Consider the following 26,918-nt stretch of genomic DNA (forward strand, 5'->3'; position numbering starts at 1 on the left):
CCCCGGGGACACTACGCGGTCATTTCGCCTCTAACTCGCACCGTGTCGGCAGAGGCTGAGTCCACGGCCAAGCGGCCCCGCACCACCATCACGGCCAAGCAGCTGGAAACCCTCAAAAACGCTTACAACAACTCGCCCAAACCGGCGCGGCACGTCCGGGAGCAGCTTTCCTCGGAGACGGGGCTGGACATGCGGGTGGTGCAGGTGAGCCGGGGCGGCCCTGGTCCCCCCACGTCCCCCCGCCGGGTCAGGCCGGGCCTCGGGGCGGCGGGCGGCGGGGAAGGAGCCGGTCCCGCAGAGAGATAGCTCCCCGGCGTGCCCTGTTTGCAGGTCTGGTTCCAGAACCGCAGGGCCAAGGAGAAAAGGCTGAAGAAGGACGCGGGGAGGCAGCGGTGGGGTCAGTACTTCAGGAACATGAAGCGCTCCCGGGGGACCTCCAAGTCCGACAAGGACAGCATCCAGGAGGAGGGGCCCGACAGCGACGCCGAGGTCTCCTTCACAGGTCGGTGCCCGGAGCCCCGTTCCCGGCCCGGGCTTTGCCGAGGGTGCTCGGTGCCCTCCCTGCAAAACTGCTCTCCGTGTCTAGGCTCCTTTCACCCCCTCGGTGCCGCGTTAATAATTTTCAGCCATAATATAAGGAGTGAAAACAAGTGCCGGAGGAGGGAGAAGTGCTGAGCTGCGGGATTTACCGCGGTGCGGCCCCGGCTGCCCGGTCCCGGCTGGGCTGCAGGGGGGGCTGGGAGGAACCGGAGTCGCGGCAGAGAGGGGCGGCGGTGGCTGAGGAACTGCAGGGGACACTCCGCTCTCCCTCCGGGGGGGCTGTGTCACGTCCAAAAAAGGTGCAGGGAAAGCTCTCCGGGCAAGCGCTGCGGGAGTTACAGCCGCTGCTCATATACAGCCTTTTCGAGGGACTCTTGGAAATACAAAAACGAGAGTTCGGAGTCACTGAACGTTTCTATGGGGAAAAGTATGTAGATTTGTGGGTTTTTTTCATCCTATTTAAGGGTGGTTTTATTTGCGGAGTTACTAGTTAGGACTCCTTTCCCCAGGTCTGTGGGAGCTGTTACCTCTCCACTGTGTTGTAAAAGGGACGTTGCTGTGTGTTAGGAGGTTTCTGCATCGGAGGGTCCCATTTTTGGAGCAGAGATTTCTGTTGATAAACCCAGGGACATACCTACACTAACTCTTGTCCTGCACGGCCTCATCCCGCGCTCTCCAGCCCCAGGGCACCTGCTGCAGGAGCAGGATACGGCCCTGTGCCGGGTGAGGGGGGATTGGTGCCCGCAGCGCTGTGTGGGGGCACGTTCTGCACAGCCCCCACTCCAGCCCAGAGCTGCCCCAGCACCAAGTGGATTTTGCCAGCGTTATCTGGTCTGTGCTACCACAGTGTCCAAACCTGCCTCTCTGTGGGGGGGTATTGTTTTTAGGAATACAGGCGAGAAGCTGAGATAGAAAACGCTGTACATATTTACACAGATATATGTCTGTAAGGCACGTATGTTTATACACACAGAGCTTTGCCTCTCAGCTTCTCTCCCATATTCCTAAAAACTATTTGATTTTCAGGTCTGTTTATCCACACTGTGCATCAGCGTCATTAAATATGAATATACTATAAATAATAACTAAAAAATGTTGAACAATTATTGATAGCTTGATGCCACAAACAGGTTTGTATCCTAGGCAACAGAGCAGCTCTCGCTGTCCATGAAGCCTCTAACGAATGCAAACAATTTTTGCTGGTAACTTAAAAAATATTGCTCATTTTTCAGAAGTGTTTTTAAGTCATACAAATACATTTCATTAGCCTGTACTGGAGCAGACAAATACTGCTGAGATTTAATTTGTTTTTTTGTTTTGTTTTGGTTTGGTTTGGTTTTTTCCTGAGCAACGGAGAGTTTTTCTTGCATCAGTGAATGCTCAGGTAGCTCTTAAAAATTATATAAAAATTCAAGATAAACTTCAAAGCCAAATAGAAGTGCAGAACAAAAGGTGGAAAGACATTGAACTCACATTCACCTTTAAAGGATTATTTTTAAATCACAGTCTGATATCTCACTATGTACTTTTAATGCATATTTTTAAAATCCAAAATGTATTAGATGTTTGAACTAAAAAAAAAAAATAAAAATCCCACGGCCTTCTATGAAGACCCATCACCAAGGACAGGAATAATAAGGAGTTACAAGTGGCTGCTCAGCTCCCATCCGTCTAATCTATTTAAACTCAGAGCTTGCAGGAGGTCCCATGCAACTGCTGCCAGCCGTGGCCCTTGCTCTCCCAGTAAAACCAGTCTATTTCCCTTTCAGATGAACCCTCTATGTCTGAGATGAGCCATTCCAATGGGATTTACAGCAATCTCAATGAAGCATCCCCCGCTTTGGGGAGACAGGCTGGGACCAACGGGAGCTTTGCTCTGGATCACAGTGGCATCCCAGCTCAGGACCAGTACCACGACCTGCGATCCAACAGCCCCTACGGGATACCCCAGTCACCAGCTTCTTTGCAAGCACTGCCAGGCCACCAGCCTTTAATCTCCAGCTTGGTTTACCCAGACAACGGCTTGGGCATCATGGGACAAAGCGGACAAGGGGTGCCCCAGTCCATGAGGGTCCTGGCCGGGAACGGACCCAGCTCCGACCTCTCCACCGGCAGCAGCGGGGGATACCCGGATTTCCCTGCCAGCCCGGCCTCTTGGCTGGATGAAGTCGACCACGCTCAATTTTGATACAGGGTCCCCCACCGTGCAGCGGGCAGGGAAAGGACTCGGTGCTGTTAAACATCATCTATTCTTGGAAATAAAGGAGGGACAAACGGTGACTGCTGAGCGGGGCAGGGAAGCGTGACGACACGGAGGGAGCGGACGTGCTTTCGGAGGGCGACCCAGCGGCGGGTCGGCAGAGGATGGTGGGCAAAAGCAGCCACCCCGCAGTGATTAGCATACGGAGCGTCCAAACAAAACTGATTATTGTGTCTTTACTAAACACCAAGACTTGTGCTTTACAGATTTGATATAAGGTATCTCGCTTTTTGTTGTCAGTGCATTCTCCAAAGCACGGACTTGCTTCATCACCCATCCACACCGAACCCTTTTTAAGAGAAAATAAAGTCCTCATCCACGGTAAAAGGTGTGACAATGTCTATATTTCTATAGGAGAAATGTTAATAGTGAATCACTTCAGAAATCCATGGTAGAAAACTTCTCTGTTCTTCCAGCAGATTTTTTAAAAAGCGCACCGATGCGGTATGTTTTGTTTTATTTTGAATTTACGTTAACTTTTCTAAAATGAAATGCTCTTTAATATGCCAATCATTTATCAACAACCCTTTTCCTTTGTAAAATGAAAATCATATGTTAATTCTCCTTCTCATCTTTTTAATTTGTAGATTGCTAGCTTTATTCTTCCATATAAGCATTAAACCGTGAATAGATGTATTTATTACCAAATAACTACACTTTTATCACGAGGTCAAGAGGTGATTTTTCTTGACCCAGGAACTCTAGTGGCTCTGGGTTGTGAATCTTATGCTTTTCTTTCAAATTCCTTTGCAACAGTTTTACTGCAAAGTGTCTCAAAAATCACCCTGATGTCTTGTTGCCAAATACCTTCTCGGGGGGTCTCTCAGCAGGGGGGGTCGGCTGGTTTAGTTCCAGCCGTCCTCTGGGCAGCGCTGGGAGCGTGTCGGAGCGAGCACACGCTTTCCTGGTGACGCTTCTCTGTTCCAGGCGTTTGTGTATTTCTGCAGATACAGCGCGAGCTGATTGTGAGGAAAGGCAAGACAATATGTATATTGTTCTCTGTAAAAAAAATTATGGAATTAACCGTAGACTATGTGAATGTCCAGTGTCTTTTATTTATATTCTCGCTTTCTCTCTGATGATCAAATACTTCAAGATTACAAATAAATTTGTCAGCTAAACTTTAAATAGTCTTTTGCTAAATTCTAAAGCATCAATGTAGGTAAATGCAATAACTGAAACTAAAAGGAAAAGCCCTCAAAACCCCATGTCGCGACTCAACAAAGTGTTGAAATACACTCTTCCCTTTAAATACAGGAGCAAACCCACCGATGTAAAAATGCTTTGATAAGCTGAAACAAAATAACGACAGTTTTGCAGTCTGGCAGTCCTTGGGAGATCCGACCAGCATTGCTCTGTGCATGCACAGGCTTTGATGGCAGTCAAGCTATTTTTGATGGGTGACGGTTATTTTTTCAGCATTCATCGCAAAGGTGTAAGCAGCACTCTGTGCTACTAAAGCAAGAGAAAACAGCAGAGTTTTGTCTGATATTGTCTGTGAACAGAAAGTTGTGCACATGAAACACTAAAAGTCAGATATTGGAATATTTCAAAGAGAAATCAGAAAGAAAAAGACCCCTAAGGAACGACCGAACATACGCATCCCCTGCGCGTGTACACACACGGGAGCGCATGCACACACATATCTTCATACACGAGCGCCCGTGGTCCCGCTCCTCAGAGCGGAGTGAAGCACTTTGCTGAAGCCTCTGATTTAAGAATCAGCTGAAAGACGCTTTTTAAAGCACACGGGCTTCGAGCCTCTCGCTCCTCTGGGAGGTCGGGGAATATTTGCCCCATGGTCTTCCGTGTATCAGGCATCTTCGAGAGCGTGTGAACTGGAGACCGGCAGCACCCGCCGGCGGGGGCAGCGCGGGGGTCGGGGGAGAAGCTGCCTCTGGCCCCTGAGGGTGTGCGGGCGCTGCTCCGGCACACGTGTCCCGCGCTTTGCAGGCGACCCCTGGGAAGAGCTGTGCTGTCCCCGGGAGGCTGCTGGCACCCGGCACGGTGCACGTTGCCCCGGGGACTCACCAGATGTCAGGCGGCGACGCTTGGCGAGTCCCGGCTTTTATTCCGTACCTTTTCTAAAGGACACCATCGCCGCTGCTGGAACAGGGTGACATTGTCTCTGGTCTCTTGCTATCACCGCCCTCGCTGTTTTGCCGCTGCGGGGGGACGTGTGCTTGCCGTAACGCCCGGCCATCGCTCCCTGCTTCCTGGGCCTTTGCTCGGTAGGGTGGGACACTGACGTCTCCAGAAGCGAGCAGGTATCAAGAATATTTGCAGAAATGTTTAAGTTTGCAAAATCCTCGTTAACCACCAGCACTGTGTAAGCATCTTTACAGCTTTTCCCCCTCCTGTTACACATGCATCGCACCCGAGGAGAAGAAACATGCCCAGTTTCTGCTCCCCATGACCTAGCAGAAGCCTGCCCAAAGCAGAACGGGTACATGCATACTGCCTTAGTGCTCCAGTACTCACTCAAGAGAAAAGCTCACTCTTTTTTTCAGGACACCCAGTCCAAGAGCCACGGCAGGGAAGTGAGAAACCCCACTGCGTGACACCACGGAGCTTTTGGTGTAAAAACACCACACCAGCTTGGACCTGGGGGTGATCTGTGCAAACTTGCTTTGTGTCTCTGCTCCTGGGGGATTTTTCAGATGAGTGAGACTGTCCCTCTTGCAGCCGAGGCAGAAATTTGCCCTATTGGGGTCTGAGGTCTCGAGTCTGAGCCCAGAGCTGGGCTTGGAAGCAAGAGCCCGGAGCTGCTTTTTCTTCCTTCTCCAGAACTGAGTAATAGAAGAGACAACTGTTGCTGCCAGCCCAGAGGTACATTGCAAGGACAATGAAACTTCTGGAGTAATTAGAAAATTATGGGGTTTTTAAAAGCAAATTGCAAAACCTGACCCAAACAGAAAACAAGGTTTGTGTTTTCAAGAACTCTGGCGTTTCTTTTCTCTTGCCCCGTGATCTGGAAACACCCCCACCAAATCTGGGTAAGTGTTTCGCATCAAAACATTTTGGCAGTTCAAGTATAACATAAAATTTTATATATAATATAATAACATTTATTATATAATAACATTTTCCTTCAAAAGGCTAAAAAAGACTATAAAAGACTCTTATTTCCTAAAAAAAGAAGGAAATAAACCCAGAAAGACAGAAGTGTAGTTGATTTTAGGATAAGGATGCTGTTATGAAACTACTGTCTAGAAACTATAGTAATTGAACACGTATGTTATAGATCTTTTCTTCACCATTTCCCTCCCAGCAAATAACGGGCGCTGTTGTTCCTCTCGCCCTGGGAATTCCAAGTGGATGGCAGAATTTAAGAAAGGAAGAAATGCAAATTTCCCCCTCTGCCTTTGTGCTTTGCTCTGAAAGGCAGAACGGGCTGAAAGTTGCCGGTGCTAGTACTCGTCTAAACATGGAGAAGAGGTCCCCAAACATCCTGATATAAAATTCAGGGATTGCATTTCAGCCTCTCCTTTCAGGGCTGAGGCTCAGGGATTCCATTAATATAAATGCTTTCTTCCCGTTAAAAAGAAAACCAATTTGAAAGAAGCAAATAAAACTAACACTATTCAACTGACTGACAGCTTGTAAAACCCAAACAGAATTAGGGAGAAGGGTTTTGCATTGCTCAATTTGCAGGTGAGCTTTACAACCTCCGCTGATTTGCGTGAGTGCATGACATGGGAAGCAGGAAAGTTTTTGTGCTCTCAGCGAGGAAAATCTGACGTGTGAATCTTTTTTTTCCCAAACAGCCTATTCATCTTTAAGAAGCAGTTGTGCCTAAACTCGCATTCCTTATAGACACAGGAAATGATGCGATTTTGTGTCAAACAGTAAAAATAACTTATTTTTTTCTCATTTTGATTTCCTGTACGAGGCCGATGAAAGCAAACCCCTCACGCCAGGAGGGACAGACACCACCTCACTGTTAAATATTTCCTGCAGCTCCCGCGGGGGGGTCAGCTGGGCAAGGGAACCCGTCCATCGCAGGGACCGCGGCTGCCGGCGCTGGCAGCGGGCAGTAACCCAACGCGTGTGAACCCGGCCGGGAGCGGCGAGGCAGCGGGAGCCATGCGGTGGGAGGACGGCGGATCCGCCCCACTCCTCTCGCACAGCTTCTGCGGGAGCTACAACTCTCGGGACCGGTGGGAGCCAAGCCAAGCTGGGCCGGGGCACGCGGGCTTTATCCAGCCTCACCCAGGGGAACGAGGTGGCGAAAGGGGGTTGTCCCCAGCTGGGGTACCAGGGCTGGCCTGGGGACAGCCCGCTTGCCTGGGGCACAGGGCATGGGGACCTTAGTGCTGCTTTGGGGACATTAGTGCTCTTTTGGGGATGCGGGCCAGGTGAAACCCTTTGCCCACAGGGAGCGGGGAAGGTGGCTGGAGCCGGGTCATCCTTAGTGTCCCTCTCCGGTGGCTTCTCCCAGATGTGTCAGAGCATCCGAGCGAAGGTGGTGTCACCGCCCCGCACATCCCGCCGCGCCTCTGCTGCCAGCACCAAGGCCTGCGGGAACAAGGCAGGAAAGCAAAGACCTCCCTGATTTATACACCGAAATAACATTTAAAAGCAGCAAATGACTTTGTTAAAATCTGTCGTGAAAACCAGCAAAAATATGCCAAGAAAAAAGCAAAGGTGTTTAAATTAGTTTTTTTTTTCCCTTTCTGACATCTTTATTATGTGTCTAGGTGGGAGTGCATTTTGCATTAAAGCACACGTGCAGGCGTGTTTGTTGGCACACGGGTGTAGTGGATAGGGAACAGAGCTGGGGGGGGAAAAATCTGATTTAGGATGCAGAAAGCACTGCTTTTGTGCTCACCATTCTGCAATCTGGGCATGAAAAATAATTTAATAGCCAAATACGCAAGGCTTCTGGATTTAAATGAACTTTTCTACATTAGAACACAGCCAATTTCTGCATATTATTTCTCTTGCAGGTACACACACACATATATATATGTGCGTGTGAGTGGGGTGTCAGGACGGTGTGTGTGCTGCCTACAGAAAACACAGACCGTGATCCCCTGCCAGAAGATGCTATTTCAATGGTCTTTTTTTGGTTTACAAGCAGAAATTGCATATTGGCTAGCAAGATGTTTTGTCTTCTTTCCCTTTTGAATGAAGACTCAGGGAATTTCTAACAAATGAATAAAGGAGACCTGGTGTAGCCCGGGGACTCTGGGACCAGCACTGTCCAAGACACCCCGGCTGCTGTTTTGGGGCTCTGGGAACAGCGATGCTCCCGAGGGAGGAGTACCCGAATGGAGGGGACCTGTGTCCCTTCCCCTTCTGTGTGAAGCACTGAGATTCTTGCTCCGGATCCAGGGAAAACACAGAGGAAAGCTAACAAATGGCTCAGTCCTGACTCACCAGGGATGTTTTTTAGCACTTACGTATGACCCGCTGCCTGCTCGGCTGAAGGAGAGATCCCAGAGATCTGGACTCTGCAAATATTCCAGCGGAGATGCTGCATTTTTTAACAGGCAACTTTGGTCACCAGCAGCCCCCCAGTTCAGACTAAAAAACAAACTCCACACCTTTTTTTAGCTCCCTGGTTATCTCTCCACTGTGGTCTGAAGAGCGCCTCTGTCTCCCCGGGGAGGGCAGAGCCACTTGCTGCAGTATCTGGCTGGACACACGTCCTGCATCCCGCTCCCCGCCGGGCACTGGCCTCTTCCAGCTCCCACGCGGGAGCCTGTAAAAAGTCTCCGAGTCAGCTGGAGGCGAGTAAATCATTCCTGACAGCTACATCTCTACAGGGCAGTTAGAATTAATGTAACAATTTGGCGTTTAATGAAGCAACAACATGCTGGGCTGCGGAGAATAGCTGGGACCTGCTGCAGTCATATTATAATCCCTGAGGGACCCAAACGGCAGAGACTTCATCAGATGCCGACTTGTCAGGCTGAGCAAAGTGCCATGTGGGAGGAAAGCGGCACGGCCGGGAGCCGGCAGCCCCCTCCAGCTGGGAGACAGCCAGCGCGGGCCAGCTGAGAGCGGCTCCCCGGGGCTGCGGCTCCCAGCCCAAAACCATGTGGCCTCGTGCCGCGGGGACGGGCATCGCTCAAAACAGAAGGGGCAGCCCAGGGGACGTCGGTCTCACGTTGTCCGCGCCGCTCTGTGTGCTGAGGGTCGCAGGGAGCCCTCGTCCCGAGGCAGGTCACAGAGATGCTGAATCAGTGTTAGTTGTGTAAAAAAAAATATATATATGAAGCTTGTTGGAAGAGTAGAGAAAATAAATCAGCGCTGGAGGTGCTGGGCAGGGGGGAACTGGCAGAACAATATGTTTGGTAAATGAAAACCAGCTCAGTGAGGTGCTCTGCACCCAGAAGTCTCTGATTTCTGCAGAAGTTGCAGGTATTCCAGCCGTCGCCAGGATAAGGCCTTTTAAAAACACTCACTGCATGAGGGAGGGAGGGAGGGAAGGGACAAATGCAAATGATGTTGGAGACAATCTCCCGTTTCCCATGTATATACATATGCTCTCAAAGCATTGCAGTTTGCAGCAGCTTGGAAGCTTTAAAATAAATCATGCAGTGCATTATTTTTTTTTTTTTTTCCTTGCTTTGAAATGAAACAGTAGCACAAAACAGCATCCCCTCACTTCCAAACCCATCCACGGCGGTTCTCCTCTCCAGGGCTGGCCGGCGTGTGTGTGGCCATAAACCTCAACACGTTTTGTTGTGAAGCCTCATGGTCACCGGCTTTAAGGGCTTGACAGGTTTATAAAGTGCTGAGTGTCCCAGAGGGACCGCGGCACTGTTTGCAGAGAAGATGAAGCGTGCCATATCCAGCTGGTCTAACAAGGCAGCGGGAAATCTAAATTAATTCAGGAATCACTTCTGTTTTTCTGAGGGAGAATGTTGTTCTCAATCTATGGAAATGGCACATCAGAATACTTATTAACGGCAGGCGCGGGGGGCGCCACGCCAGGCTCGCTGTGCTCAGAGCGGTGTAAATCAGGGGATGTTTAACAGAAGTGCAAAGCAGCAGAGGGAAAGGGGGGGCCCAGGGCTGTGTCCTCGCACAGACGCCCCACACAGGGCTGGGCAGGATTTAGGGTGGAAGGTTTATTTCCACTTGAAACAGCTGATTTACTCAAATCAGCCTCCAAGTCCCACCTGGGCCCTGCAGGTGAGGCCAGAGGGGCGTTGTTGAACGGCTCCTGGCTGCCCCGTTTCCAGGGCTGTGTCCTTGCCGAGTCCTGGCGCTGCGGGGTCACTCCGTATTGACCATTTGGGATCTGAGCTTGAGGCTTCCCTCTGTGCTGAAGGTCAGTCGTGTGGGCTGTGAGGCTGGTTTGGGGGAGGCTGCTGCAAATTCACGGGCTGTGGGACTGGTGTCATCTCCAAAACATGGTGCTTGGTCTTTCCCCGGGATCTGTCCTGGCATTTGTGTGGGCCAGACACTAAGCATTATATGTTTCTTTATATCCATAGGGAGGTTGTTTCCCAACATGTCATTCTTTTCTCAACTGAAAAAAACCCAAACAAAGATAATCTCAGCTTGATGTACAACAAGCCTTTATTTTAACACAGCCTGGGTTTGGGGGGTCGCAGTTGTTTGCTGCCTCCTTTTTGTGAGGCCACAGGGTGCTGAGCTGTGGCAGCTTTTCCTTCTGCGTGCTGCAAGTTGGACTAGGATTTGTTGGAATTTGTTTTGTTTTCTCAAATGTGAATTATAATTTGAAAGGCAGAAAAATTTCTGGAGGCTGAAATTCCTGCTCACCTGCTCCTGGAGGCAGTCCTGCCTCATCCCTGGGGGGTGTCTGTGTGCTGGGGATGGACGAGAGGGACGAACCAAGCTGTGTCTGTGTGTGCAGAAGAGGAGGGATGGTGATTACCTCCCGGCTAAGGAAGGGCCAAACACTGGGTATTGCTCCACCAGAACCACTGCTTTCTCTGGCGCGGCGGGGTGGAGGTGGCACAGCCCAGGGGTGATGGGGCAAAGCAAGGCTGTGTGTGCTGAGCAGCCCACGGTGGCAGAAGGTGGCTGCGTTAAGAAGACATTTGTTGTAACTATGTTCTTCAGAAAGTTAAGTTAAATACGCAGCGCAGTCCTCGGTACCCTGCTCGTGTCGGTCAGCACGCAGCCCTTGTGGCCAGCAACTGCTCTGGTGGCTCTGAGCAGCTGCGGGGAGCCTTTAGCTAAATGAGGGAGGATTTGGAGAGCAGACCTCCACATTTGGGAACTGGGCTCCAGTTGTTGAGTTTATCATGTTGAATTGGCTTCATATTAAATGGGGCTTTTATGAGAGCAATTGAGAAGGAGCAGAGCCAGATCCTGCTTCTGTTGCTCGCCACCAGCAGTACTCAGCACAGCCTTTTCATTTGCATTTTCTGAACGTGCCCTCCTCACTGTCGCCTCTTTCTGACAGGAGACTGCCATGAACTTCAAAATTAATTTTCCTGGACTGTCCTAATCATTCTAGTTGAAACATCCCCTTGTTATGCTCTTAGTGGGACCTGGCTCTGGGGGATAAGGAGGATATTGGGATTGGCTCTTGATGAACCTGCCTGATGTGGCAAAATTAAAACTTATTCTGGTTTTAATTTGTAGTAATCATACACTCAGAAACAAAGAATTGGTCCCCCAAGTGTTTTTCTGGACTAGAGGACCAGGCACATTTATTTGCACAGATTAATATGCTGCATGCTAATTGTGGGATGCTGATATTAGCCACACCGCAGCAACAGGGGCAGCGTAACCGCAACGAGTCAGTCTGGAGACATAGCTGTAGCCCAGATCCATTGAAATTCAGATTTGGGCAGCTTTTTATCATTAGGTTTGCCAACAGGAAAATCATCATGTCCATCATCATTTTCAGAAATAAATTCCCTTGTGTTAGTTGAAACATTTCATTAACTCAGAAGAACGCTAATCGGGTATACTTTGATCAGGTGGGGTATTTCTTTCCCATGTCAATGTAAAGGGCAGTGGGTTATGTCCTATGTCCAAGTTTAACCGTTCAGACCAGGCGCAGCGTGATGCGGTGGGCTCCTGAGCAGCCCCACAACAAGCAGCGTTCGCAGGAGCTGTCGCTGAAATAACTGAGTGCTCAGCTCAGCTTTTCGGAGCCTGGTATCAAGCCTGGCTGTGGTGCGCAGCCGCAAGACGTGTCCCCATGCCCCAATGCCTGCCCTGGGGGTAGGAAGCCCCTCCGTGCTCGGGGGAGAGATGCAGCGCTGGGTGAGATCCCTCTGCACCACCCGTGCTGTCCGCACTGTTCCTCACAGCACCCGCAGGCTTGGTGCCGTGGGGAGGCGGGAGAGATGGAGCTTCTGCGCCCCGGTGCGTTGGCAGCGTTTTCAGGCCCTGGCATGGCCCCGGAGTCAAGGTGAGCCTGCGTTTCTCCCGCAGGCACAGCACAGCTGGAATACGATCGCTTTAGTGGCTCAGGGGGTTGACACATCACTTGTCATTAATATTATATTAAGCCCAGCAGAGATCGAGTTGCAGCGCATGGAGCCTTGATACAGTTGTGCTTTTCCTGCTGCGGGGAGAGGGCTGGGGTGGAACTGGGCTACCTGGGGTGGAAGTGGGCTACCTGGGGTGGAACTGGTAGCAGGAATATAGTGGAAGCCTGTTGAAGGCTCATGAGCCAGGACTGAGTCTGGCCCCATCACCCTCTGCTTGTCGCATCTGTGGGGACGGGAATCACTCGGGAGTCACCTCCTGCTTCCGGCGTGGCAGATGTTTTACTTTCTGCTAGTCTGGGCAGAAAGACCCAACTGCTCAGCAGAAGACGGAGGAAGGGAAAACCCAGAGTGCTCTTTATTTTGTAAGGCCATCCCTCCCCCCCCGCTGTGAGTCAGCGCAGGGAAGGTGTCGAACTTTAGCCTGCCCCAGGGAATGGCTTCGCAAAGTCACAGGTCTCTCTGCTCCAGCGCTCCATAGGGCAGAGCCCCAGTTATCACGTACTGCTCCAGACTCCGCGTGTGTTACATGTGCTGCACGGTGCTTGTGTGCAAGTGTCTTTCTGAAAGGTTTCTCTGTAGCTCTATCAGCTCCATCTGTGCCTCCAAGTGCGTTATATACAACACGTACACTGCGTGCGTTGGGCGCCGTGCGTTGTGTGTACGCCACGACTCTGCCTCTCACCAGCGAGCTGGCAGCGGGTGGACGCTCCAGTTACAGATTGGAAAGTAAAGCCAAGACTTATCTCGGGTATTTTTCAGCTGTCACAGACCAACCTGCAGCCTGATGGCAATCACCAGCCTGGAGGTCAAATTCATGTTTGAAAAACGGAGTTGAAGGCACATACGCTCCAGGCAGAAAGACAGTGGTGGTTAAGAAAAAATAAAAGCCAATTAACCAACCCACAGGTTGCATTAGCTGTTTTGGGGAGCTGTGTCACTTCCCACAGATCAGCCAGTCGCGCTAATGAGAGGGCTTGCTCTGAAGTCACTTCTCCTCCATTAATTAAAGCTGTTTGGTGTGAAGCGGTGAAGAGGGATTGAGGAAGGGCTCTTGATGCAGTTATACTTTCCATAGATGTTGCTGAGTATCCATTATGGCCCGTGAAAGCCTTGTCAACATTTTTCCAAGGAAGAATGAAAATGTAGATGACTTTAAAATGATTCAATGTCACTGTGGTATGGAAAAAGGTCATGCTGCTGGAGACCATTTATCTTTTTGCCGATTTAAAGAGCTTTTTTCCTATTACATTTTTTGAAATTAATGTTTTTAAACATTACCCAAAGTAATGTTAACAATCATGGGGTTTATGGGATTGATCGTTATGCAGGCTGGGATTTAAATTGAAAAAGATTTGTTTTAGGTAGTTGTTGCTGGGGGGTTTTAACAGAGTTTTTGATTTATTGCTTATAAAAATGTTTGCATGATTTAATGAAAAGACAAACCCAGATCCTGGGTTCCCACACCAATATGAGTCTAGAATATTCTTTGGGAGTGAGTTTGGGATTATGGAAGGAGAGCTCGTATGTGCATGTAGATGTTGAAGTATACAAATCTGAGGTGAGCCTGAAGGGACAGGGTCCTTATTCGCAGATTAAGGGTTGGAGGGAAGATAGGTCAGAGACGTAGTCTCCCCTTAGCCCGTGTGGTGCTGCTCCTCACTGCTGTGAGGGCGTTTGGACCGCTGTGCTCTGCGCACCTGGCAGCACAGCAGAAAGTCAGTACCTGTAGAGCATGTGGCAAAGACCCAGTCCAAAGGAGCAGCGCAAAGCTGGAGTTCAGCTGTCTGTCTGGTGTCCCAGTCAGCTGCGACATGAAAGATCTGTTGTGGGTTCTTGGTACCTGTTACCTGCCAAGCATCCATACAAGTGCAAAACCCTGCATGGACACGGAAGATGAGGTCCCTGATCTGAGGAGGGTGAGCCAGCAGGACTGGGGATGTAGGGGCTGGGTGCTAAAAATTAAGGTTCAAGCTTGTCAGTGGGGCTTAAAGAAAAATGCTTGGAAAGAAGGGTGTAAAGGTGCTCTTTGCATCTGATGAGGGAAAGCCCCACATCTGTTCCACAAAGGGCAGCAGTGCCAGCGACAACAGGCTGTCAGGGACGATGGGACGTGGCTACCTGTCTCCTGCAGCGGCAGAGCACAGCCCACATCACAAGGTGGGCCAAGACCTTCTTGTTAACCGTCTGCCCCAGCTGTCCGGCAGCGATGCTGACTCGGAGCTAATCTCCCCTCGAGTCACTGCTGGCTACGAAAACAGGTGACGCTTGTGAAAGGCTTTCTGCTCTTCTGCACAGGAGGAATTTCACCAGTTCTGAACCTTGGTTTGGGGAAGGGGAAAAAATAGCTGCGCTCTTAATAGAAAGGCTTGGCCTGCTGAGACGTACTTGCCTCTTTCACCTCTGGTGCCCCTGCAACTCCAAGTGTGAGGGAGCAGGGGATGCCACAGCTGGTGCTTTGCATGTAATTTTCACCCTCTTGTTAATGACCTTGCAGGGATTAGCATGGCCTTCTCCATATGCCAGTAGATTATGTCTGTTGGCAGCTGCTACTACTGGAGCAAAATGGGATAGTTTTCATTAGGAGTGCTTGACACTAGGTTGCCCTGGGTGTCGTCAATCCTAAACTGTCAGTGCCTTTGAATAAAGCAGTGTACAGATGTGATTTATTAGATGTGCTGCTGCTTTGCTGAAAATGTGGCATTTTCAAGTCAGCAAGGTCTTGCAGAAGTGTGAAAGGGACCTTCTTGCTCTTCCCTACTCGCTTACCCTTCTGCCCCGCGAGCTCTGTGGGGCTGTCCAGCTGTGCTGGATGGAAAATCTGCCCCGAAATGATGGAGTGACATGGGGACTTGGATGAAATAATCCCCCTATCCTGTGCAGTGTAGCTACTCACTAGCAAATATGTGCCTGTTTGTGTTTAGTGGGGGGAAACTGTATTTTTCAACAGGAAGTATGTTCTGAATAAGCATTTCTATCCAACTGGAGTGGGGCTGGGAGGAGCTAAGACTCTATTCCTCAGTGTTGAAACATGAGTTGACCTTGAAATTATTTTTATTTTGATTAAGAAAATACTCAGATTTACCACACAGACGTCTCCCCCACCTAATTCCAGCAGTGCAGAGGAAAGTCGAGTTTCAGTATTACCGTATTCCTATAGCTGAATCAGGGGCATATCCTGAGCCGGCAGAATATTTTAAGCGGGATGCAGCTCACTTTCTCTGGGGACACAGTTCCAGGGTGCAGGGCAGGGGCAGGAGGTGGGTGAGATCCTCACCCAGCTGCCGGGGAGAGATGCTGCAGAGGCTTCTCTGTTCCCGTTGCCCCGGGAGGAACCAGGCTCTCTGTGTTCTGCAAGGTTATTAATCCTCTGTTTATCCTGTTTTAAAATAAGCAGTTTAAAGGAGGCTGTCAAAGATGATAGGCCACAAATCCATGTCATTCTTTTGATTTGCAACAGCAAAGCTAAACCCTCCTGTGTCCCTCCCTCAACAGAATGAGGGCTTGTGCTCCCCGGCATGCTGCAGCGATAACCCAGCCCACCCCGGCCGGAGGAGACCCCTTCCTTGGGCAGGACTGCTCGTTTGAAAGGGCCCAAGGCTATCCTGATGACACGGGGAGTATCCAGACAGCTAGTCCACAGAATTCAGTGGTGTTATTTAGGGCTTGTGTCCACCTGACAGACCCATCCATCACCGACGTGATGAGGCTTTATTGAACGGCAGACGTGGGTAAGGGACCAGCTGCTGGGGGAGAGTCCCAAAGCTCTTCGCTCTGCTCAACTTTGTGTCCACTCTCAAGAACGGGGCCACTGGCCCTTCTGAGCAATACTGAGCAGAACAGCTTCACTGCAGTCTAACTACTTAACGACTCTTTTTGCCAGTTCAGTAATCAGCAATTAACTATTTGAGGCATGCCAGAGGAGGATTAACAGCCATGTAATACACCAGGTATGATTCATCTTCAGTAAATGTCCCTTATAATCAATGGGTAATTATTTCATGAGCAATAGTTCTGATTAAATCTCAATTAATTGTGCATGTGGGACATCTGATTTAAAAGCGGTAGTGTAACATTAAGTGAATTTTGCTCATTGTTTATTGCAATACAAAAGCTAATGTTTGTAACAGTAGCAGAGCTGGACCAGCCCAAATGCCCAACAGGCACTGCCAAAAAAGGAAAACTGAGAAAAAGCCTCAAATTTGAATCAAGCTAATTTATTGACCCATAGTAGTCTGAAAGCACTCACAAACATTGTCTATGGGCAAAGTGTTCCCACTTCCCTGGCGCTGAAGGAGGCCTTTGTGGGAGTCCGTATGAGCTGCGCAATGGGGGCTCCTTCGTGCCCAGGCTCCCCCGGGGCCGGGGGCTGCAGATGCCTCGGGAGGAACTTGCTGTGAGCCCCGGAGCAATTTCCTAGTCAGAAGAAGACACAGAGGAGTGGTGAAAGGGTGTGGGCAGGGGATGATAAATGAGGAGGAGGAAAAAAAAGCAGCAAGAATGGAGAATATGAAAAGAAGCGCTTGAACTCTGACTGCAGTAGCATTACACCACAGATGGGTTTGACTTCTGTATTCAGCAGTAGGAATAAAACATCACCCTTGGCGATTAGAGGCAGGATCAGCACAGCTAGCTCTTGGGAGAAAAAAAATAAACCAGGTTAGTTAACAGTGATAGGTCTAAAAAGCCCAGGAGGTAATTAGAACAGTCTTTCTTGTGTAAAAACTAAACTCCAATGCCAACGTAAGAATAAAAAGTAATAATCATAGCTATTTTCGTGTCACATATTACAGCACCAAGTACATGAATCCTATCAACATGCAACTCTCTGGTAATGATGCTGAGGATTACGTGAATGAGATTGCAGCTGGGAACCTCGCTAGCTCTGGAGTTTCTCAGATTTGTGGCTTTTGCTGTTTTGTGCCTGTGTGCCCAGCCTGGGGGAGGCTCTGGTCTGGTGTGGGGTGACAGACCCACCCCCAGTCACCACCATCTGGTGTCTGTCACCTGGGCCATGCCCAGGGTGCGATACCCACATTAAAAAAAAAAACCAAACCAACAAAAAATCTGTTCCTTTTCCCTGGCTTTCCCCTTGTTGGAAGTCCCACAGAGGCGTTAAGGTCCCAGTAAAATCACCTGCTGTTCTCATGCCTGGAAACGGCCCTTTGTGGCCAGGCTGAAGTGCTGTGAAAATATCCTGAAAGAAGAATGTGTGTTTTACTGTCCATGCTCATGGCTGGAAGGGCTTCTTGCTCATCAGTGGTCTGCCTGACCTTGCAGGTGCACCCAAAGCTCCCTCTGAACAGTGCTGGAGATGCTTCACCCCATTCCCTGACAGAGGAGGGCACCTCAGAAGGTGTAAAACTGGCCAGCCCGGTTGCCCTGTGACCCATGTTCCTGTGAGCATCGTGGGGACGTGAAGGAGAGAATGTAGGATCTTTACCTGCCTTGGGGTCCTGCAGGCTGCGGCTCAGGTACACCTGTGCTTTGCATCAAGTTGATTGGGGCCTGAAGAAAATCTGGGGATACAATTGTAATGCTACTGTTTGGCAATTGGGTTGCTCTGCACCTTTCAGGCAGGTAACCGTTTCTGCCTTCTCATCCAAAAAAAGTGAGAGAGAAAGATGAAAACTGTTGTAGGAATGTAAGGAGCGGCAATCTTGCTTTCTTAGAAACATGGATGTAAAATTTGTGTTTAACCATTTTTGCAATAGGATTTTGGGGATTTCCAGCAAAAGGTGACCGTTACTGACAGCATTTGGGGGTTTAGAATGACTTTCATCATTCAAATTCCTTTTTTCATTAAACTAAGTATTCTGTTAGTTAAAACAAGGAGATATTTGAATATACTGGTATTTGCAATAGGAAAATTAAGTCATGGTAGGAAAGTCTTACTGCTTTTTTTCCCCCACTTTCATTCTGTTCTCATTAGAGAAAAGCTCATTCCAAAGTTTAGTTAATTATTTAGACTACCGATGTAAACCTTGCTGAGAACATTCTCTTGACATCGTAAGTCTAAATTAGAAGGAGAATTGACATGAAAACAGCTTTCACACATTGGTTGTCAACACCTGTTAAATATATGATGTGATTTTGGCATAGTTAACATTCCTGATACCGGGATTGCAACCTCGTGCGATGTGACATCAGCCCAGAGAAAGATGTTTGGGTGATGAGTACTTCTACCCTAGAGAGACTGAAACCCCAGTTTAACACCGCAGAGTGCAACTGGTGTTCACTGCCAGGCCCCCGTGTCAGACCAGGGCGCGCAGGAGAGCGGCAGGGGCTGAGCCAGGGCAGGGCGGTGGGTGCTCCTGCAGCCCCCGCTCCCCTCGGCTCGTCCGGGCTGCGGAGCTGTGCTCTGCGCTCCCCTGGCACAGCTTCCTGCACCCGCCCTCGCCAACCCCATCCCAGTGGCTCAAGCACCCTGGTGGACTCCGCCTGGCGTGGGTTTACTTTGTGGTGCCAATTTTGGCTGTGTGGTTTTCTTCTAGGTGAGGGTATCTGGCACTCTTCTCATCCGTCCTTTGTGATACCCATGGCTGAGTTGGGGCACCTTGGGAAGGTGACCGGCTTCCCCCTCGGCATCCCGGAGAGTGTGTTTTGTGTGGGTGTGGAAGCAGCCTCCTTGCTACAGTGTTCAGGGATCACGCTAAAAAGCTTGCTTTCCCAGAATTCAGCACATGAGATTCACATATTACAATTTCAAAGGCACACAGTTTCTGCAGCTAAGTGTATCAGGAGTGAAAACTATTTGGTAGAATATTAGGGTGGAGAAAGACCAACTCTCAAATACCAGAGTTCCCCCTGGGGCACTGCTGGGTTAAACCCTACCCCAAGGTCTCCCTACTGTACGAAGACCTGGCTCGCATGGGCCCGCTCTGAGGTCCTGCAGCGAGGGATCTCACTTAGCAGGTGCAGAGGTCCCAGTTTCAGGGACTAATTAACTGTAATAACCTCTGAATTCAGATTATCTACAAAGGTGCTGAGGAGTGACTATCTCTGCGTAGGAGCAGAACCAGAGAGTTGAAAAGCTACTTTCAAAAACACCCAGGGACCATCAAGTTAGTCAGGACACTCTTGGTTCTTGACTACATTTTTTTTAATGAGGTGCAAGTCTATAACCAGAAGACACTAAAAAGCAATTGCATTAAATCAAGAACTACATTTGACTTTATGGATTGTTTATGGGATCTTTCTTTTATTAATTCTTTATCCTTTAATATTATAAGGGATTTGTGTCTACAATAAATAATGTAAAGTTACATTACATCCTCTTTGGCTTAAAATTTTAATATTCCTATTGCCCATCTCCATAAAGAAATTGTATTTGAGGTCATTGCATATGTACAGCTGCAGTCATAACCCTAATGGAATTACTATTCAAGCACAGGCGAGATTAGTATGAACGCCAAGAAACTACCCGTCTGTCAGGGGAAAAGGTAAAAGTTCAGAGTTCAGCTTGCATCCAAATTATTTATCTCCCTAATAACTTAATAGATTGAATATATTACTTGTCAGTGACCTTGATGTACAACAATAAAGACCCCTTGGTTGTGTCAGAAAATATATGAGACTATAATAAGTAGTACTTATGTAGTGGAATAAAAACATATTCTTTATGATAATGAAGTCTCTTCCCACAAGGACGCCACAAGGACATGAAGGCATGTAAATATAAACACCAGCTTGCATTTGACTGTAGCTAGAGAGTGGCTTCTCTCCCGAGGTCAGCTGCAGAGATGCTGGTGGAGGTGGCTGCACCCTGCAGATGCCCCGGCATGTCTGCCTGTGCAACGGGTCCCTCCCCACACGGCGAGGGATGGCTTATGCCCTTTGCTGCTTGTCCAGACACACGTTGCATCGAACGTGCCCTCTTACAACCGCTCTATGCAGAGAGTTAGTTCCTTGCTTTTTCAAAGAGTCCCGTTGACTTCATGCCACTTCTAATTATTTCCATTCTGGATCTCCCAAGCATTTAAAAGAATGATTTAAATTAGAGTTTAGGATCAAAGGTAATACCGCAAATAGGCATGTTGTAAACATGCCTAAAAATAGGAAGGTAATTTCCCTGAGTGCCGTGGTCTCTGTAGCAGTGCAGCACAACGTTTCTATTTCTTTCTGTTTCTATGTCTATTTTTCAAAGCTTCACATTATCTAAAGGGGAAAACAAAAGGCCCTCGAAGGATATTGTTCTTTAATAAGGCTTATGATTATGGATTTTTTCTTCCTCAGCCAGCACAGAATCACCATTAATATACTCAAATGGAATGAGTCTCTCCTCTTTAATAGGTCATTTTAATCATATATTTAAAGTTTCACTTGGAGATGGAGGAGGAGGGTGAGAGGGAAGAGGAACTTATTTTATCTGTTTGATGTTTTCCAATTAATCCTCACGGTGTGCCCACCCGTGGTGCCTAAGCCAAGCCAAGAGCAGTGGTGGTTGTGCTTCTGGCTCCGATACATGCCGGGAGCAGCCTTCCTCGCCCCCCCGGGATACCCTGGGTGCAGACTGCACGGGAACTCAAAGGTGTCCCATGTCCAACCCTGAACACCAATTTAGGAAAACACTGTGGCACCCTGTTTCTGAGGTCCCTGAAGTTACAAATCCTCCTTTCTTTCTCCATCAGCAGTGCTGCGTGCCGGGCTGAGCCTCCAGCCCCCTCCCCAAAAGCACAGGACCCATCCCTGGGCTGAGGAAGGACCTGCAGGCTGGTCCTTGCTCCCAAAAAGCCCACTGGAGCTGGCACACGTGCAGTTGTGCTCCCATTCCCCAGACACTTATCCCAGCAGCCTCATGTTTTTGATTGTATTTATGGCCACTTAATCTGTGCTAGCAGCCAGGATCAAATATATCTCCAAGTATTGATCAGCTTTAGGCTGATAGAAGTTCAAGCTCATGAGGTCTCGGTCTTTGACCCTCAAATAGGATATGAATCTCAATCCAATAGACTGATATTCACACGCAGTGGCTGCCCAGGGTTGCAGGCTGCAAGGGAAAAATCAATGAAGAGTGCTAATGATTCACAATTTATAGAGCAGCTGCCATTTTAATATTAGAATAAATGTTATATTGCAAAGGGATGGGAACATAGGTGGTGGCATGGAAAATATTTCTTTGGAGCCTTTTCTGCGAGAAAATGATGTGCACAGGATTTTATGAAGTATAATTTATTGGCCTCATTTAGACTTATAATTTAAAACTCCTTATGAAAAAGGTATTTAACTAGAGTGGATTGGGTAAGGAAACAGCAAGGGCAGAGCAGGCTGTCTTAGAGTGCTTCAAGTGCATGCTGGTGGGGGAAAGGAAGCAATATCCTAATACATGAGACCGGACATAAGAATGCCCCTTCTGCTTAAACATCTCTGCAGCATCTGGCAACAAAGAGGCCCCATGCTCTGACCTGGCTCTTCTGAGCACAGTTGTAAATGAAAAATAAATATATGGAAAGTGCTGATGAGGTATATGGAGCACATTAAATAACAGATCATGTCAGAGTGGAGTGGTAGGGCAGAAAACTCTGCTGAATCGGTGTGTGAAGGCTTGAGAGAATTACTGAAGCGGAAGAGAAGGGGCAGGCTGGAAGACAGATTTTGAGCCACGGGAACATAAGAGCTCTCTGTCCAGATTACACAGGTTTTATTGTACTCTCAAATAAGTCACTTCTATTTGCAATGAATTACAGTTTCTTTTCCTGAGGTTTCTTTACAATAGCTCATGGGGACAGGTAATCTCCAGACTGTGGCAGAGGCAGGAATGACAGGGGGAGCTGTCAGGAAAAAATGGAAGGTAAACTCTGCCCTTTTGCCTTTTCCTTGGTGGTGATACACTGGGGACTGGAGCGGTGAGCATTTCTGGAGAGAGCAAGGGGGAGGGAAGGAAATGTCTTCAGCTGCTGCAGTTCCCAGGATGACCCAACAGCTTGGGCCAGGCTGGTGCTGGTGAGCTGAAGCCCTTCCTTGGGCAACATGCCAGGGGCCAGAGGCATCCTGGGAAGCAGCATCGCTCCTGCTCATCCAGCGCGACATCTTGGAGAATGGCTGCCAGAGCTCTCTGTTAGGACACAGTGGTTTTTACTTCTCTGCAGAGAGCAGCATCCCCATGTTGGTTTGCAAGCCACCCTTCCCGGACAAGAAAAGGCTTCAACCTGGGAAGACTACATCTTCCCCTCCAGCTTCCAGCCAGAACTGCACATTTTCGCTTCTCAGTTCTTGTGTGTAGTAAGTCTTCATCTGTAAGTCCAGTTCACAGGACACTATTTCAGTGTATAATAATATCTTTCCTTACATGGGTGTAAATGGTAAAAGGATTTTCAGTACAAAGAACCCAGGCTTTTTAGAACAGACAAGAAAAGATGGAAATCCTACATCAAAACCACAATTTATGGCATCCGTTTTGGCCATCTCTCTATTTATTTTTTATAGAAGTGAAAAGAACTTAAATAATTCATCTGCCTGAGAGCTCATAACTCTCTGGCCTGTGTAGAATATCTTTCATATATCTCATAAGCTAGAGCCTATTGACAAACTGTATGAAAAATAACAGCCCTTTCACTTGCAAAAGCAAAATCCAATTTATTGATTGTGATAGTCTAAATAATGGCATTTCTATTGACCAGAAGGTATTGCCCAAACAGGTTGGACTTTACTTAACTCAGGGCATGAAATGTCCCATGCATACTATCATAAAACCCAAATTTTCTTGATCCGTTTCCTTCCTTGGTTACACTGCCACTGCGACAATATTAGTTTACAAAGAAAGTTGACAAGTGCTTAATGAAATTAAACACAAGATCTTTAGGGGGGTTGTGAGGGGAGGAACAGACCCAGGACACGAACACATTTCTTTTTTTTCAGTCTGACAAGGCATAGCAAAAGGCTTATCCATAGTATATGCACACAGCTGCTGCAGGAACTGTTCGGTGCTCTGAATTCACAGACTGGAGCTACAGGGGCCCACCATCTGGTACCACCACCAGTCTTGGATCCTGTAAATGGGGTGCACTTTGAGTGGAGATAGCTGGATGCACCTGAGGGTGTCCTTAAGCATCCTTTTGGAAGAGCCATGGAAGACCTCACACATCAACTTTCCGAGATGATAAATTTGTATCATCTGCTCATGTGTGGGTTTGGGGAGAGGGATCAGAGGGAGAGGCAAAGGATGGGGAGGTTTTACAGCTACAGTTTGGCAAGGATGACAGTTCGCACCGCCTTCTCTGCACTCCTCTGTGGTACTTGTGCTGTGCCCACTGCTGCATGATGTCTAAGCATGGCCCACCAAGTACGTCTTTGCACTTCACCGCTGGACTCTTCATCGGTTTTCAGCTCTATGGTGCTGCCTCTTTTATTAGTGGTTAGACAGAGCTCTGGTGCTTACTGTGAGACTTTGGGGCCATGCTAATAACTGCCCAGTGAAAGCAAGAACCTGTTCTGCTGCCATTAGGGTGACAGACGCAAGTCCCGAAGTTTGCACCCAGATCTGACCCTAGAACTGCCTGGGTTTGTTCCAGGGTCCTAAATTTGCACTAAGTTTTGCTTTTTCCACATCTTAACAGATTTCTGCTTTCCTTCCCCCCCTTTTTTCTTTCCCCCCCCCCCCCCCCCCCGGCCCCGTCAGATTGTCTCTCCTAATTGGGCAACCAAGAGATTGTTACAGCCTCATAAAATACTGAAATCCCTTCCCCATCAATTCTGCCTGTTGGAAAATGTTGTTCTCCAATCCCAGTCTTGCATACATTCTATTATTTAATTCATAAATGTTTAAATAGGGGCCTAAGAGATCCCAACTGTGTCCTTTTACATAATTAAATTACAAGGAGTCATATGTTACTACCATCCATAAACTTATTGTGCACTTTACATAAAATTCAGATCAGGTGGCTCCGCATGCATGCATATTTTACATTTTCAACTTTATTAAAGAAATGAATAGAGTGCTGGAAAGGCTGCTTTGCTGTACGGTCAATTCAGATCCTGGGGGCCATAAATCTGAAAGCAGTATGATTTGTTGTTCTTTGCTCACAATAAATTAAGCTTTTCTTGATGGAAAGGTTGGCTACATTTGTTGCAGTTTAGGTCAGAGTATTTGGACAAAGATGCATCTAGACCTGCCGGGAAGAGAGTTTGTGCTGGGTCCAACAAGGCGGGGAGGATATCTTCATTTTTATCAAGCTACTGGAGCTGGAACCCCCAGCTGATTCTGTGGCACAGGTTTTCAAGTCAGGATAACTGAGGGAGATGATTTTCAGCAGAGGGCTGATTGCATTTTAAAGGCTTTTGATATGTTCCTTGGAGCTTTTTTTTTTTTTTTTTTCTGCCTGGATCAAGCGGTGGCTTAACCAACAGGGAGAAAGCCAGGGCTGGATGCAGGTGTGATTTGGATGGGACAGCCAGCAGCTGTGCCCCCGCTGCCTGACCTGAAAGATGCCACCAGGGCTGTTGTCAGGAAAAAGGAAAAGGCAGAGCAGTGCTGTCTCCGGGGTAAAGCCAGTGCTGTCACACACATGGCCTGGCACGGCAGAGACACGTGGGCATTATACAAACACAAACGTGTAATTTTATCACCATCGCTGGTAATATGTGTCCCCAATTGCTACTTAATGGTGTCTCGGCTGGGTAAGGAATGGGTTGATACCCAGGGCCTGATGAAGCAAAAAGTATTACTGTTTCAACCATGAAATCATAATATCATTTAAAAACAAATCATTTCAAAGTGCTTAAGTCTGTCATGTCTAGCATGAAGGATGATTTAGTTGATAGTTGCTTGTATTTTTCCATTAAGAAAAAATAATCACTATTCCTAGCTTTTTCCTCCTCATCTAGATTTAAACCTTCTTTTAGCCAGAAAGGAAAAGCGTTCTCGCCATTGAACAAGACAAAGGGCTGTTCTGTTGAAATAGTAGCTCGTTTGGAAATAATCTCAAAGCAATGCTGAAATAACCAGCTATTCTGCACAGACTAAGCCTAGAATAACTCACGTCCCCTGCCACAAATGCAGGTTAGCTCTCTGTAGTATGTTCCCTTCCTTTTCAAGCACCAAATTTTTGAATCAATAAGGCGAGATGAGCTGCCAAAAATGCAAAGGAAATGGTGCAATTACTGAAGTGGCAGGTTTTGTGTTTAAAGGGGAAAAAACAAGTAATCCAAGCAGTGACTTCCTTTTTTTTTTTTTCTCAGCTGTGATAAGACCAACATTGGGAAAGGTGACATTGTGACAAATACAACATTCCCAGCTTACTGGTCTCAAAATCAACCAAACATAAGAAAATCAGACATAACTGCTGATAAATTGGCACTTAACCTTTTTCCTGGAGATGGGTTGGTTGGAAACACAGATATTGGCATAATTCTATACTAGATACAGATACGTGTATGAGAACCTACAGCTGTTTAAGAATTCATTAAACAGCTCAGGGATATTTGCATTAATTTTACCACACTAAAACATAAAGGAGTTTAATCTTTTTTGTCATATTACTATAACAAAAGATTGGTAGGTGTGGTTGGCACATTCCAAATCTGCTCTGAATAAACACTGGATGAAGAAAATAAATTTTTTTCAAGTGATGAATGTATTTCAGGTTTACTATTAAAGTGGCCAGGTCGCATCTATCCTCCAGGCTGGAATTCACCCTCCCAGAAAGGCAGTACTGTCAATTGGATGTTAATCTGTATTAGATCCCACATCTGTTCCTTATCAGCATGTATACTTCTCCTGAATTAAAGTTTAGCCTTGGCCCATTGAAGCAGTGCCCACGCTGAGGTCTGGCCATCCTGTGCCTGCTTAGTCTGCTCAGCGCAGGGCTTGCAGGGCTCCCTGTATCTTCTCCAGGGCACGCGTCACACCACTACCTAAAACTCCCTGACTAAAGTCTTCTGCAAAAGGCCTTAGCTAAGCTCTGCCCAACTGTGGCTGAGAGATGCTGACATGGCAAACCTGCCCTGTATTTCAGCTTGGCCAAGGACCTTACCCATTAATTGCCAGGTAGTAATTGCCTGGCAGGTGCTGCCTGAGGGAGCTGATGTTACTGTTAACACCATAGAAAGAATGGATTGATTCAAACAATAATAATCAAAAAGAAGATAAAGGGAAACCTGAGCTGGTACCTATGAAATTCTTGTGAACCTATTGTGTCCCCGGTGCCAAGGGAAAGCTGCTGTGACCTCTGCAATCTGCATACCTCCAGCACCAACACAAAGCACCTGACAAACTCTTCCAAACACCAGCCTGAACTTGAGGGGAATTGCTTTTGCTGAACAGCGATTAATATCCAGATTTTGACAAGTAAATCTCATATTTTAAACACAGGATTAAAAAAATTTATTACTACAGTGGGGATTAAGTAGTAAAGCCTCAGAATGTAAGTCTGCAAAGTAGGAAACAGGAAAATAAAGTAAAATCTATTGTTCAAAATAACTCGGGCTTAACCCTTTGTCACCTGGTGCAGACGCAGATTGCAATCAGTACAGCCCTATAATAATTATCCCCGGGTCTCTTGTAACATTTCACAGGACAGGTAGGGGATATGGAATTTCTTCCTGTTGTTTTCCAAATCCCTCCATTTCCAGACTTGGCTGCACCATCATGCTCAAAAATAACAGTGGCATTGAATAGCATCCGAATGAGACATTCAAGCCAGTCGGTCTCATTTGCTGCACTGACTTGCCTGATTAGGAGCAGTTCGTTCCCA

The 26,918-nt window shown here is 47.8% G+C and overlaps 1 protein-coding gene across 1 annotated transcript in view; it reads left to right on the top strand.

Moving 5' to 3' along the window:
- The window catches only part of LHX3 (LIM homeobox 3), a 12,915-nt gene extending 10,181 nt beyond the window's left edge, over positions 1-2,734 (top strand). Inside the window, exons 2-4 of the mRNA XM_009892340.1 lie at positions 55-204; positions 331-502; positions 2,310-2,734. Of these exons, the coding sequence (XP_009890642.1) occupies positions 55-204; positions 331-502; positions 2,310-2,728 (741 nt within the window). The 3' untranslated portion in view covers positions 2,729-2,734. The remainder of the gene's footprint in view (positions 1-54; positions 205-330; positions 503-2,309) is intronic.
- Positions 2,735-26,918: the final 24,184 nt, after the last annotated feature.

Source organism: Charadrius vociferus, unplaced genomic scaffold (assembly GCF_000708025.1).
Source record: "Charadrius vociferus isolate BGI_N301 unplaced genomic scaffold, ASM70802v2 scaffold549, whole genome shotgun sequence".
NCBI classification, from domain to species: Eukaryota; Metazoa; Chordata; class Aves; order Charadriiformes; family Charadriidae; genus Charadrius; species Charadrius vociferus.